The sequence below is a fragment of the Callorhinchus milii genome, unplaced genomic scaffold (assembly GCF_018977255.1).
Source record: "Callorhinchus milii isolate IMCB2004 unplaced genomic scaffold, IMCB_Cmil_1.0 Scaffold19, whole genome shotgun sequence".
In the NCBI taxonomy this organism is placed as follows: domain Eukaryota; kingdom Metazoa; phylum Chordata; class Chondrichthyes; order Chimaeriformes; family Callorhinchidae; genus Callorhinchus; species Callorhinchus milii.
Genome location: NW_024704760.1, coordinates 7,950,062 through 7,963,394, shown reverse-complemented (window position 1 = coordinate 7,963,394; position 13,333 = coordinate 7,950,062). Strand labels below are relative to the sequence as shown.

At 37.7% G+C, this 13,333-nt stretch overlaps 1 protein-coding gene across 1 annotated transcript in view; it reads left to right on the top strand.

The window, feature by feature from the left end:
* LOC121848031 (protein phosphatase 1 regulatory subunit 12A-like) overlaps positions 1-9,663 on the top strand; it is a 47,514-nt gene extending 37,851 nt beyond the window's left edge. The window contains exons 4-10 of the mRNA XM_042342229.1: positions 2,148-2,307; positions 3,871-4,015; positions 4,757-4,831; positions 6,120-6,190; positions 7,443-7,600; positions 8,694-8,809; positions 9,569-9,663. Coding sequence (XP_042198163.1) covers positions 2,148-2,307; positions 3,871-4,015; positions 4,757-4,831; positions 6,120-6,190; positions 7,443-7,600; positions 8,694-8,809; positions 9,569-9,649 — 806 coding nt within the window. The 3' untranslated portion in view covers positions 9,650-9,663. The remainder of the gene's footprint in view (positions 1-2,147; positions 2,308-3,870; positions 4,016-4,756; positions 4,832-6,119; positions 6,191-7,442; positions 7,601-8,693; positions 8,810-9,568) is intronic.
* The last annotated feature ends 3,670 nt before the right edge of the window (positions 9,664-13,333 follow it).

The window sequence follows — 13,333 nt, the reverse complement described above, 5'->3', positions numbered from 1 at the left end:
CCCCTAGGTAAATCCAGTGAAGCCCTTTAAGATGTTTTCTATGACATAAGGCGCTATATCAAATGCAAGTATTATTATTTTATTCTGACAGGAGTTCAGCTAAATTCACTTAGCTAATCATTTATTGTGTTTAAGCACTAAATATGTAACAAGTGCAAAAATATGAAAATGGATGTGTATCAAAATAATAGAAGTTGGAACTGAAGCATACTCATTCTAATATTCCCTTTCAAAACAAAATTCTCTGCTCATTGTCTGTTATGAAGGTTGTTGTGTTTTGTGTGTTACAGTACAGATCAATTTCAAAAATACGTAATATTTGTGTACTCGTGCTGTCCTCTGCCCGTTTTGTCAATTAGTACGAACTCGTGGCAAAGAACAGGTCAGTCATGTGAGCATGTAAACTGCATTCTTGAAATTGACTTTCACCACCAAAACCTGTTCTTGATGAATGTTGGCATAATTTCTAGGAAGCAGCCTTAAATTCTAAATAACTGTTTGAAATTAGTAGAGTTGAGCTCTAATAATAAGTTTGTTTGTGACTCCTCATATTATTTATTAATTTAAACAATTAAAATTGCCTGCCTATCCTTTTATAAGGGGTGTACGATTAACCAGCATTCTACTCGTGTATAAATGTGAAATTCTGTTATCTTTGATATTTCACAATATCTCTTCCGGTTTCTGCAATTTCAGAAATAAGAAGTTACTCAGAGCAATAAACTTAACCTGGTGTGTGGTGCAGATTGTTTTTGCAAAAATATTTTAGAAAGTATGAAAAAGCATATCTTACATTTTAGTAGCAGTTAATGTACAAATCTGCCCTCTTGAGGCACTTTTGTAAATTTCATATTATGCATACAGCAAATCCAAATATAGCAACCACTAACTGCTGAATATTAATGAATATTGCATGAAAATGTTGTGTTTAATGTAGTTTTGATTTGTTTTAGCCTACAAAGTATGTGAAAAGCGCATAAGTCACAGATTTTTAACTATTTGTGTTTTTGCCCTAGTTCCCAGCAAATTAGTGGAATGAGGGTTAACCTTTTAACCATGGATTTGTAGCCTCACTATTCCCACTGTAGAATCCTTGAATTTTAAAGCTCTCAGTTCTGGCTGTCTGAAAGAACTATTTATTTAGTCCCAATCCACTTTCCTTGTATATACCCTTTTTATTATTTTTTCTTTTTCAAATATTTATCTAATTCTAAATAGCTGTATTTATCTAAATTTCTTTTAAAAGTTAATATCTGTTCTGCTTCAACCATAATCCTTTATGGAGCATTCCATTTTCTAATACACTCTGTCTAAGAACATTTCACCCAACCTCACACTTTTTTAAATGATCTTAAATTTATGTAATCTAATTACTGACTTTGCAAATAGTTTCTCTATTTTACATTATTAAAAAAAACTCACAGCTCGATCAAGTCTACACTTAATTTTCTCTTTGTACTGAAAACAGGCCTAGTTTCTTTCCTCACAGCTAAAACCTCTCAACTGTGGTATCAGCCTATTGAATCTCCTCTTCATGCTCTCCATGGCCTTGACATCCTTCCTAAAGTGGGGCACCCAGAATTGTAGTTCTTGATTAATTTCTGTAACTTTCAGTATCTTTAGATCAGCTGAGTCGACATGAGATGTGAGCAAGATTCAGTTACCATACAGCTAAATATAGAGTCAAGGCAACAAAGATGACCCCAATTGTGTGAAAGAAACTTAATTGGTCAATTGACTTATAAATCTTATTATTGTGTAAATAATGTAAAATCTATTTGTTATGACGAATGTGTTCTGTATTGAATAATGGATCATGAACCAATTGGGATAGTCTGTTATTGGCAAAATTGATTTAATCAGTTCGGAATATGCAAGTACTGTACATTAAACCACCATGGAACCTTCTATATTTAAGCAATAGTATGGCCATTCTTTTATGTACAGTATACTTTCCTTGTTTTTGTTTGCAAATAAAAAAAAGTTATATGTGTTGCATCATGACTTGACTGAACGTCAGGGGGTAGTAATGAACAAAAGATGCTGTAAAGTGAAATTAGTGAGTTACCTGCTAAGATGGATGGGAACATTGCTAGTATACAGGCTACATCTTACATACTGAATGATGTACAATTTCTCCTCAATAGGAATTGATGTTGAAGCTTCAAGGAAAGAAGAAGAGCACAGAATGCTCCAGGATGCTAGGCAGTGGTTAAATAGTGGTAAAATAGAAGATCTAAAGAATTCAAAATCAGGTGGAACGGCTCTGCATGTGGCTGCTGCAAAAGGCTACCTAGAGGTTTTGAAGTAAGTGAATGCGAGGTGTAAAAGATGGCTTGTACGTTACTAACTATAGTATCCATATTAGTACTAGATAATTCATAAGACAATCCTGTTGTAAGGCGCTAGTTGAGGTGCACAAAAAAAGCAGGCTGTCTTATATTGGGGCACCACAATAATAAATTACATTTTCATAACACCTTTCACGTCGGGAGGATGACCCAAGCCACAGAGCAACTCGAGAGCAGCTGCTAGTCAGTGCTTCTGGGGATGTCACTGCACATGTATGCAGACAGCCAATTGGCACTGTACAGTCATTGCTGTCAGCTGACAAAATCCCTGTGGTACTCCAGTATAATGGTGACATCATTTGAAAGGCGATGGGATTTCAAGGGCATTGACAGGATTTGCATTTCAAATGGCAAAATGTCTGGGTCCATAACCCATTTGCATTATAAAGGGGTTATCTGTAGTGATTTGCGACTCACTGAATGAAGTGTGCATTTCCCTATGACCAGATTCTGATTTTGCTTTATTCTTTAGATCTAGAATAGAACGGTGTATTTTATTAGTTTTTATTACAGAATGGAACACTCCTGTATAAGCTTTTATAAATGTAGTTATAGACGAAACTACTGTTTAAAAGATTTGTAGAAAAGTCTAGGAGATGTCTCATTTGTGAATGAGCTGCATGTGTACCTAACATTGAATTCCATGATCAGGAATTCTCCATGTTCAATCCCCAGATTGTACTTTGTAAGACAGTGGTATGGGTATTACAATTTATTTCATTCTGACTATGTGACATAGGGCCAAATCCTCATCGCTATTTGACAAACAATGCCTTCTCTCCCCACTGCTTTGTAGATGGGATAAAACATGATGAGTATGGTGTTTGTTTAGAATAACCAAAATGAATAAACGCTTTATATAGCGCCTTTTATGTTGGAAGGACGTCCCAAAATGCTGGACAATTGGGGTTTACACCTGAGTTGGGGATTGGATTTTGGAGGGGTGTGGCCGGGGTTCGGAGAGGGGTGATGACAGAAGATGTGGTCAAAGAGGAAGGTCTTAAGATGGACCTTGAAGGAGCCGAGGGAAGGGGTGAGGTGAAGGGACTCTGCAATGGAGTTCCAGAGAGTGAGCAAGTAGGCTGAAGGCCCGACCACCAATGGTGAAGCGGGCAGAGGATGTAAAGCAGGCCAAGTGTCTGCTGAGCAGAGAAAGGGGCTGGTGTGGTATAGTTTTAGAAGGCAACAGAGACAAGACCTGAGAGGATGAAGATCTTGACCTTGAGCCTTCGGGGAAAGAATAGCTAGTGGAGCCTGGCGGGGAGTGCGTGATAGGCTCATGGAGCCTTGTGGGTGAGAGAACATGAACTGCAGAATTCTAAATAGTCTGTAGTATTTTGTAGCATCTGCAGTATTTTGCGTTTTGTATATTCTGTAGCTTGTGGAGGGAAGAGTTGGGAAGTCCAGCAAGCAGAGAATTGGGGTAGTCAAGCCTGGACATGATACAATCACGGATAAGGGGAACAAGTTTGAGGGCAACACAATTTACAATAATTTGCCATTGATTGTTATCTTGAAGGCTGCTGATACAGGCTGGATATGATGTAAATATCAAGGACAATGATGGCTGGACTCCACTCCATGCAGCTGCCCATTGGTGCAAAGAAGAAGCTTGTAGGATCCTCGTGGAGAGTCTTTGTGACATGGATGTTGTTAATAAAGTGGTGAGTTTTTAACACGTGGTAGTGCAACTATTTAAATCTTGTTTTTAATGGAAATTGCTATTTTAGTGTTCATGTACTGCATATGCTGTTTAGAACTAATGCATTTCTAAATGAATTGAGATGGCAGAATATTGCTTCACAAACGAGCTTAGCAAATTCTATAGAGAACTATCATTTGTTTGGTCTGAATTAAAATTTAGTCCGAAAGGTGAAAGGGTAACAAAACATGTTTTGGTCAAACATATACTTTCATATCGGTGTATCTTTTTACCACGACTGGTAGAAATATACAGCGCAGGTGAAAAATGCAGCCACTTTTAAAATCTCCAATTTATTTTTTACACGCTACTTACTTTGGTGACGACTGGTTAACCAACAACAACACCAGGAACTTGCATTTATTTAGCGTCCTTCACGTGGGGTAACAGCAAAAAAGTCATTGTGTTTTCTTCATGCCTTATGAGAATACCCTCCCATCCCGAGTGCCATTTTTAATTCCGTGTCATTTTGAGATCAGAATGGAAGTAACTATTCTGATGTATTCTGTGGTTACTTGCAATTCTTTTGTTTTTTTTGTCTAGCCCGAATTTTATTACTTTCAGAGAAGGTTAAAAGACGAAAGTTGGCAATCTTTGCCGAGTTCTAAATGTATTTTGCTGCACTTTTCTTTCTTTACCCTTGTCTGCTAATTCTATTGTAGTTTGTTTATTTCACTTATAATTCTGTTGTAATATTTTGCAGGGCCAAACTCCATTCGATTTAGCAGATGAAAGTATTGTTGAGCATTTAGAGGAACTGCAGAAGAAACAGAACATTGTAAGTATTATTTATTTTCTAGTTTTCTAGTCTTATTTTTTGCCAATAAAATTTAAATTTCAAAAATGAATGATTTTCAACATGCTCAACTTGTGTTTATGTGGTGCCCTTCACTTGGGGCAATGTCTTGGAGCTCTAAAATACCATAAAATAGCTAGATATTGGTTTAAGCCTAAAAATGATGACATCATTGGTGATTTGAATAATATGGCATCAGTATTAACTGTAATTAATATTAACAGTATTCATTTGGAAAGATTTTGCATAGCTCTGAATATGGTAAATAGATGGCGTAAATGATTATTGTTCCTTACTTAGCTTTGTATTGAAATGTCTAATTTTTCTCCATGCCCTAGAGTAGACGTATTGGGATGCAAATATTTCATTACAAAGAAATTATGAAAGCTTAGTTAGCTTTTTAGATCAGAATTGGAACAAATATTAGGACGTTTTTCATTACTTAGAAGGTAACCTTATGTAAACTGGAACAGGTTACCAGGGAGGGCAGTTGAGGCCAGCACACCAGACTCATTTAAAAAGCAGGTTGATGTTGTGATGGGAGGACAGTAGGGTGGGTATTCTGGAAGAATGAGGTCAGATGGGCCAAGGGCCTTCTTCATCCGAACCAATATTGTGATCTTGTGAGGGTTTTTAACTGCCTGCATGTTGCACATAAATGTATACACAAGTGTTTTGGATGTTGACTCATATGGAGATGACTTCAACCAAGGAGTTGCAAGTAAGATCTTGGAATGAAGGGGTGCCCGTAACTCGCCAAATTTTGTGCAGATATAAATGAATAAAAGTGTCCCCAAAGTTATTTTTGTGAAATTTCAGCATTTATAAACTGGTTGCAATTCAGTGCAAAGGTCGCACATTGCAGGAAAAAGCTGTGAAATCTAGAGAATCTAGAGAAAACATTTCAGTTCAGTTAGTTTGGTGGTTTGGATTCATGTGTACATATGTTTTTAGTGTAGATTACACACAATGTTTTATTGCAGAGAATAGTTCCTTGCAGAACGCTGAAATAGAAAGATTGTCTTGGCCATGTGATATTTGATCCAGTGGATTATGTGGCTCCAGATTAAAAGTTTTTCATTGAGTTAGCATTTCAATAAAAGTGGGTAAAATGCCTAAACTGGGAGAGAGGTAGAAACTGTGCAATTACCACCACATATCCAATTGATACTCTTTAAGCAAAATTGCTATTTACAGAGATTTAATATTTGAAGAATGTTCAGTGTGTGACCATGAAACAATTCTGACCATGTAATTTTCCCTGTGGCAGCTTCGCACTGAGAAACGAGCTGTGCGGTCAACGTTAATTGAGTCAACTGTGAACTGCAAACCACACTTAAGGTATATAGAATTAATGACAGTTTGATTTTCTCTGAAATATTAAAAAGTCTATTTTTAGTTTTGAAGCTTATGGTGACACCGGTATCCATCCTGGCGAGTCTTGCAGCAAAGGTGAAACAACTTTTTAATGAACCATTCATTCTGGCTGAAGAGAACACAGTTCAGAAATCAGAATGGTTCTGGCTTTGCATATACTAATTTATCATAAGTCAGTATACTTAAAAGCAAAGTTTTACTTGTGCTTAAAAGATCTCTTATACTCACGGGATGAAGAAAAGAAAACCAGGAATCACTCCATTAATCCCACTTTCTAGCTCTTTCCCGTATTACTTAATTTTTTATAGCTTTAATACAGTTCTCTTTTGAATTATTCTATTAATTTTAATTCCAGAGCCATATTTGATAAATATCATACCTTACAAAAACTTTGATTAAAGACATTGTTTCTACCTTCTCCTCCCTCCCTGCAATTTTGTTAACTCTGAGAACTTTCCCTTTGTTACTGATGCCCAATTACAGGATCGTTTTTCTGGTTTCCGTTTTTCCCTCATTTACCTGTCATGCCATTTAGAATCGTAAACAACCCTTCTCAATCTCCTCTGCTCCAGTGGAATAAATAGGAAAACAATCCTATTTATCCAGCTTCTCTTTCTAAGTACAGTATAACATTGTTTTGGATCTAAAAATTAGACGCTGCGTTTATAAGAGATCAGCAAAAAGATTGGCTGACACTTTTAGGTTATTAGACTGCCAATAATTTCACTCCGGCTTTCGGTGTGAACCAGCTGGTTTCCTGTGCAGAATGTTAAGAATGGTCATGACTAGTTCAAGTTGAAAATGTACAACACTGTGGACCCACACTGCATGTTCTGACAAGTGTTTTCTTAACAGGGTTACCCTGTATATTCCACATGCGCAATATCATCCTGGTGAATCTGCATTGTACCCATCTCTGATATCCTTATTACAATAGGGAGTCTGTAGCTCAATGCAGCGCTAATTGTGGGCTAACCAATTTAAATTCCAATTGGAATTGTTTAATTCTCTGTAATATTAAATACCTCAGTTTATAAAATCCAGAACATCATTTGCCTCTCTGGTGGCTTTTTGTACCTGCTGTCCCACTTTTTGTGATGTATGTATTTGTTCTCCAGATCCCTCTGCTTCATTCCCATTCAGTGTTATATTCTTCAGGCTATGTGTCCATGCTCTATTTTTTAATTATTTAAATTACATTTCATCAATATCCTAGTAAAGACAATCTACTTTCCGAAGAGAAGGAAATGAAGCACAAATCGCTTGAGCCAGAAAAGCCTGATGAAGTGGAAGAGAGCAAAAAAGATGAATCGAGTAGTTCCAGTTCTGAGGAAGATGATGATGGCTCTGATTCTGAATCTGAAGCAGCTACAGGTAAGCTGATCACACACCAAGGCAGGAATTTAAAAAAAAGTTAATGATTAATGTGAACCTGACCTGTTTATTGGTGTAGAGGGCGATCTTATTGAAATCTTCAAGATCATGCATGGAATTGATGTGATAGCAGACAACAAAGTCTTCACATTACAGTGAACTATTAATTATACATCAGGTGTGCACCAGGAGAATGCACAACCTAATCTATACACTCAACGCAAAATCTGCCCTGCTAGCTGCATTGACCCAATGTCACTGGGTATCAAGGATAAGACATGGACATGGATTCATAAATGGCTGAAGGGAAGGTTAAATAGGCTAGGTAGGTGTTAGGTGCGGTGCACCAGGATCTGTAATGACTTACCAGGAAAGATTGGACTCGATTGAGAAACTGCTTGATGCTAAAAGTGGAAAACAGTTGGGCGAGTATTCACGTGGTGTGAGATCAATTAGACCGAAGAACCTTCTTTAGTGATGATATGCTATAATATGCATCTCTAAAAAAAGAATGTTTACAGAAGCTGTAGTTGTGAATTTACACCATAGTAATTCCTAGATGATAAAAGGCTAAGGTCCATCTAGTTCGCCTTCTGCCATCCTGGTCGTCGCTTGTTACAATAATGGAGATGTTGATAGCAATTAATTCTGTATGGATTAGTCTACAACCGAGTAGAAAGCTTTGGGAATCTTAGATCCAAAGTTGCCCGGTTCTACCAAGCATTCTACACTTGTCTCAAATCCCTCATGTACGATATCCCAAAATATTGTTTTCTAAAAGAAATCTATCTAATTTGTATCTGAATGAATTGACACTTTCTGCTTCCATTGTCTCCTTAGGGAGTCTTTCGATAGATTTACCACTCATTCACTGAAATTGTGTTTCCGCAGTTTAATTTTGAAATTACCCCCTTCAATTGCAGGTTGTGTCCTCTGGGTTCCACCGTTCTGTACAAGGTGGTCTACAATATCTAGTCCCTTTAGAATCTTAAAAACAGCAATCATATAACCGTTCAACCTTCTCTTTTCCAACATGAACATACCCAGTTTACACCATGCATGCAATTTATTAAGATGTTGTTATTCTTTGTAGAAAAAATGAAGTCGACTGCTAAAAATAATATAAACAGCAAACTGAACAGCAGCAACTCACAGCTAGCCACCACGGTAGGGCAGTTTGCTCGATATACAGCTCCTACAGCAAGAAAGGTAAGGCATCACTGATATTTACCTTCTCTTTTTTTTCCCCTTATGTTTGTCTTTCTGTTTGAATATTCTTCAACAGTAAGAGCTGGTGGTGTAATTGGTGGATTTTGCATCAGCAGTTGGACAAAATAATTAATATGCTTAATCTATACTCAAACCAAGAAGCTTTATTATTAATGTAGATTCATGAATGTTAATTTAGCTTCCTCATACTGACAATTTCAGAACTAGTCCTGATTATGAGGGCTCTTTATTTTACCAAAGCAGTTTGGGTAGGGGTGGGGTGAGAGAATCTTTAAAATATAGATTAAAGGTGCTTGCTTACCACTCTTATTGATCCCTGCCTTTTGCACTCAGCTATCTTTCGGTTCATACTCACTACTTTACCTTAAGTGAAATATCATTTCAACATTGTTTTATTTGAGAAATGTGATGCAGGCTTTTTGTGTACAAAAAATGTTTTTCACAATTTAATGCCTGCAATATCAATGTTTGCCGGTAAGTATGAATGCGGCAATGGATCAAAACGCATTGAGTCGTGGGCAACGTAGTCTTGATCAGTCGCTGCATGCGTATTTACTAGCTGTTATGATAAAGTACCACATACAACCTTACTGGTTGCATTGAATTACGCATGCGCAGTGTGGATTGTTAATTAAATCAGATTTTATATGATTTATATAAGTAACTTGGACTTTGCATAAATCATAAGTCAATATTATGTGAGTTTTACTGTACTTAGTTTGTATATTTTTTTCGCAGGTGATTAGCCCTTTCATTAAACCTACTGCCAAAGAGGAGGAAGTAAGGATGAGTCTCCAGCATCTTGGAGACTGGGTCTGAGAAAAACAGGGAGCCATGATGCACTGAGCGACACCAGTGGTTCCCGAGAAGCACTAAAGGAAAAGGAAGCCTTTGGGATTATCCGATCTGCTTCAAGTCCCCGCCTTTCAACTATATTTGATAACAAGGAAAAAGAAAAGGTACATTATAATTGCAATTTATTCTAATTTTGTACACTTTTTTGTAGAATGTGACACAAATTAATTGCTGCAACATAACAAGGCTGCTAAGGGTGTTTGTTCAAGCGCTCTTGAGATGCTATTCATGTGAAGGGTACTTTATATGAATGCATATTGCTCTTGTTTTCAAACTTGTTTGAATTTATAAATTTCTAGAGCTATATTCATATTTATCTCAAAATACTATTTCTGTGGAGCAAACATTTATCGCTTAACTATTTTGAGTTCAAGATTTTCAAAATGGAGCTTAAGAATGTGCTGTGGATTTGCTCTTTGTTCTGTTTGTGGAGTGGATGCAGTAATGGTGTTTCTTTGAGGTTGAACCATCTTCTAGGCAGTAATAAATCATCCAAGGCAATGTTGGTTGACCATCTGTCTTATTGATGAGGCTTGAAGAGATGTAATCATATCCTCAGCCTTGAGAACTGAAGCACTAAACTGAATAACATAGTACGTATGACCTGGGCAGGTATCAAGAAGTTTACCAGTGCAAAATGGTGTTGATTGTAATTTTGCATTCAGATTGACCAGAGGAGATTCAATTTGAATAGTGAAGAACTGATCATCTATACAAATTGGGTCCAGTTTCATTGTGGATACGAAAACAATGCAGAATTTTTAGTCACCTAAGTATCTGACAAAGTAAACCCAATGTCATGCTTAAGAGTAAACAAACCAACCTGCTGAAATTTCCGCATATGCATGGTAATTTATTATTATTATCATTTCCCCTTCTGATTGGAGTGTGCATTCTCTCTCTGGAGAGACATATACTGCTCAGCACAATGTTGACGCCCTCACCCACAACTTTAGCACCTCTAGACTTGATTTAACTTGCCCTCTCTCCCTATTTTCAAAACCTTTCTAAAGACCTACTTTGTTGACCACTTCTCCCTACTCCCTTTTCCACTGTACTTCATCTGTAGAGAGCTTATGACCAGGGCCAATAGAAAATTACGGAAATATTTGCCAAAAATTGTGAGGTAAATTCAACAAATTTTGTGGGAAATTGCAGAGAAATTTGACACCAGTGCAGGCCTGAAGGGCCTGGAGATCTGCCAAAAAACATCATTGCTCTTGCCAGTGTTCTGACTGGATTTACAGGAGGTCCCCACTTTCCTGCCTCTCAGGGCCCTCCACCGCACAGAGAGAGACACACATTCACAGAGTGACACACATACACACACACAGATACAAAGAGAGAGACACACACACATACAGAAACACACACGCATACAGACACACACACACATACAGACAGAGACACACACAGATACAGAGAGACACACACACAGACACTTTATAGACACACACATATGGTTGCACACAGGCAGAGGAGAGAGACACCCTCGCACAGAGAGAGACACTGAAATACACACGCATACAGAGGAGAGAGAGATACGCACAAACAGAGGAGAAAGAGACATTCAGACAATCATAACAGTGGGACCAAAGAGTGGAGCGAAGCTGATTTCATGCTCGCGCCACACTGCGCAGGTGCATCCGAAATCGCTTCTCCCGCAGTAGCGGCTTCGATTAAACAGCCGGCAGCAGCGCAAAGGCCCGGGTGACGAGAAAACTTAATTTTTGTTTCCAGTTTTTTAGCGAAGGGGTGTTTGTTTATAACAGGGGTTGCTGATTTTAGCAGAGGGTGTTTTTAGCAGATTCCACAGAAAATTGCAGCTGTAGTTTTCTATTGGTCTAGCTTATGAGTTGCTATTATACATGAAAGCACCATGTAATGCAGGCTTTTTGTAAAAAGCTTTGAATACCTTCCTTCCTCCTGCCATAAGTGGTATAAAAATTTAAGACTTCTGTGAATAGTAATGCTGATTGTTCTAAATATGGGAACAATAACCAAACTCACTGAACTTTTTGGTTTAATCATGCAGGATAAAGATAATAAAACCAGGCTTGTATATGTTGCACCAACAATACCAACCAGAAGGCTGCACAGCACATCCGATATTGAAGAGAAAGAAAATAGGTATGGGTTGTTTTGCAGTAAAATCACACTGTAGCATGTCAACTGTTATAAGTAAATGGAATTTTAAATTGTGCTTTTCCAAAGTATAATTTTTAGAAAACCTATACTTTTGTTTACAAATATAATTGTTACATTATGAGTAAAAGGTAATTCCTTTCCAGATCCAGGTTATGACAGAGAAGGCACTTTGCCTGGCTTTTCAGAAGCTACACACTGATTAATGCTGCAAAAAATATTGTTCCAAAATATACACAGCACAAATGTAATCATTTGAAGCTGGCAAAGTAAAAAAAAAATTTGAATAACTGTTTTGTTAAGTTCTTGTATTAATTCAGAAAATATTTTGATCAGGTCAATGGACCTAAAATTATAATATAATTGTAGTGCAAACTGTATGTTGCGTGAAACGTTTTATGCTTGCAGGGAATCTGCAGCCAGTCTCGTACGAAGTGGTTCTTACACCCGGCGGCAGTGGAAGGATGATTTAAAGGATGTAAATCATGTCGGAAATGAAGGAGGCACTTCACTAAACTCATCGAATACAAACATATTACCTTCCTATCAGAGAAGGTGAGCAAACACACGTTTCCATTATGTAGATTTAAGTAAGGCTTTATAAAATATTTTAAACCGTTTATATAAGCAGCCTTTTCTGATGAAAGTATCTAAAGTAATCTGTGTGTACTTGTTGAGACGAAACATTTATGATTTCAGTTTCTTAAAATATGAATAGTTTGCAATCGTTACCAGAAGATTGACAACATTTACATACATGGATCAACTGAAGCAACAACATAGGGGATCATACAAGATATTATACATCCAACCTGGATGAAGCAAATGAGCTTTCCCTTTATATTACTTGCACCTAGTCAGCTACTACAGTTTTATACAATGGCCCCCGGTGGACTCCGTGTCCCCAATTTGAAACTAGCCGGACTAGGCCCAAAATGGAAAATTAACAAAAAAAATCTGTGGCCCCAATTGTGTGCAGATTCTCGCCAGCCCACTGCCCCACATCCCACCCCGACCATTCTTGCTGACCTTCAGGTACCAGTGGTATCGACTTTGACTTAGTTTGAATCCCATGAGTAGAAGATAGTGTATTTGGTATCTTCTGCTCGCGGGATTCAAACAATTACAATGTTGGTACCGGCATTTTTCAGTGCCGATAAATGCTCGTACCAGCGGTATAATTACGCTTAGCCGGAAATTCCATTCCAGATTTTTTCCCCCTCCCCCCTCACCCTAGTAATAACTACTCTGGGGGTATTTGATTCCTCACCCCAATATTCAGTCTAGCCTGGCGTGACATTCGTTCAGTCTCACCTTGGTCAGTTTTATGGAAGGAGAAAGCAAGCCAAGCTTACCCTCCTATACTATCTGAGCGTGCTTCTTGACAGGTCAACCAAGGAGCAACAGTGACCTTTTTTGTGAAGATGCTTTGAACTAGACTGTTTTTCTTGTAGCAGGGAGATGAACTTCGGGTGAAAGGGAATCAAATTGCAAGCATATAGT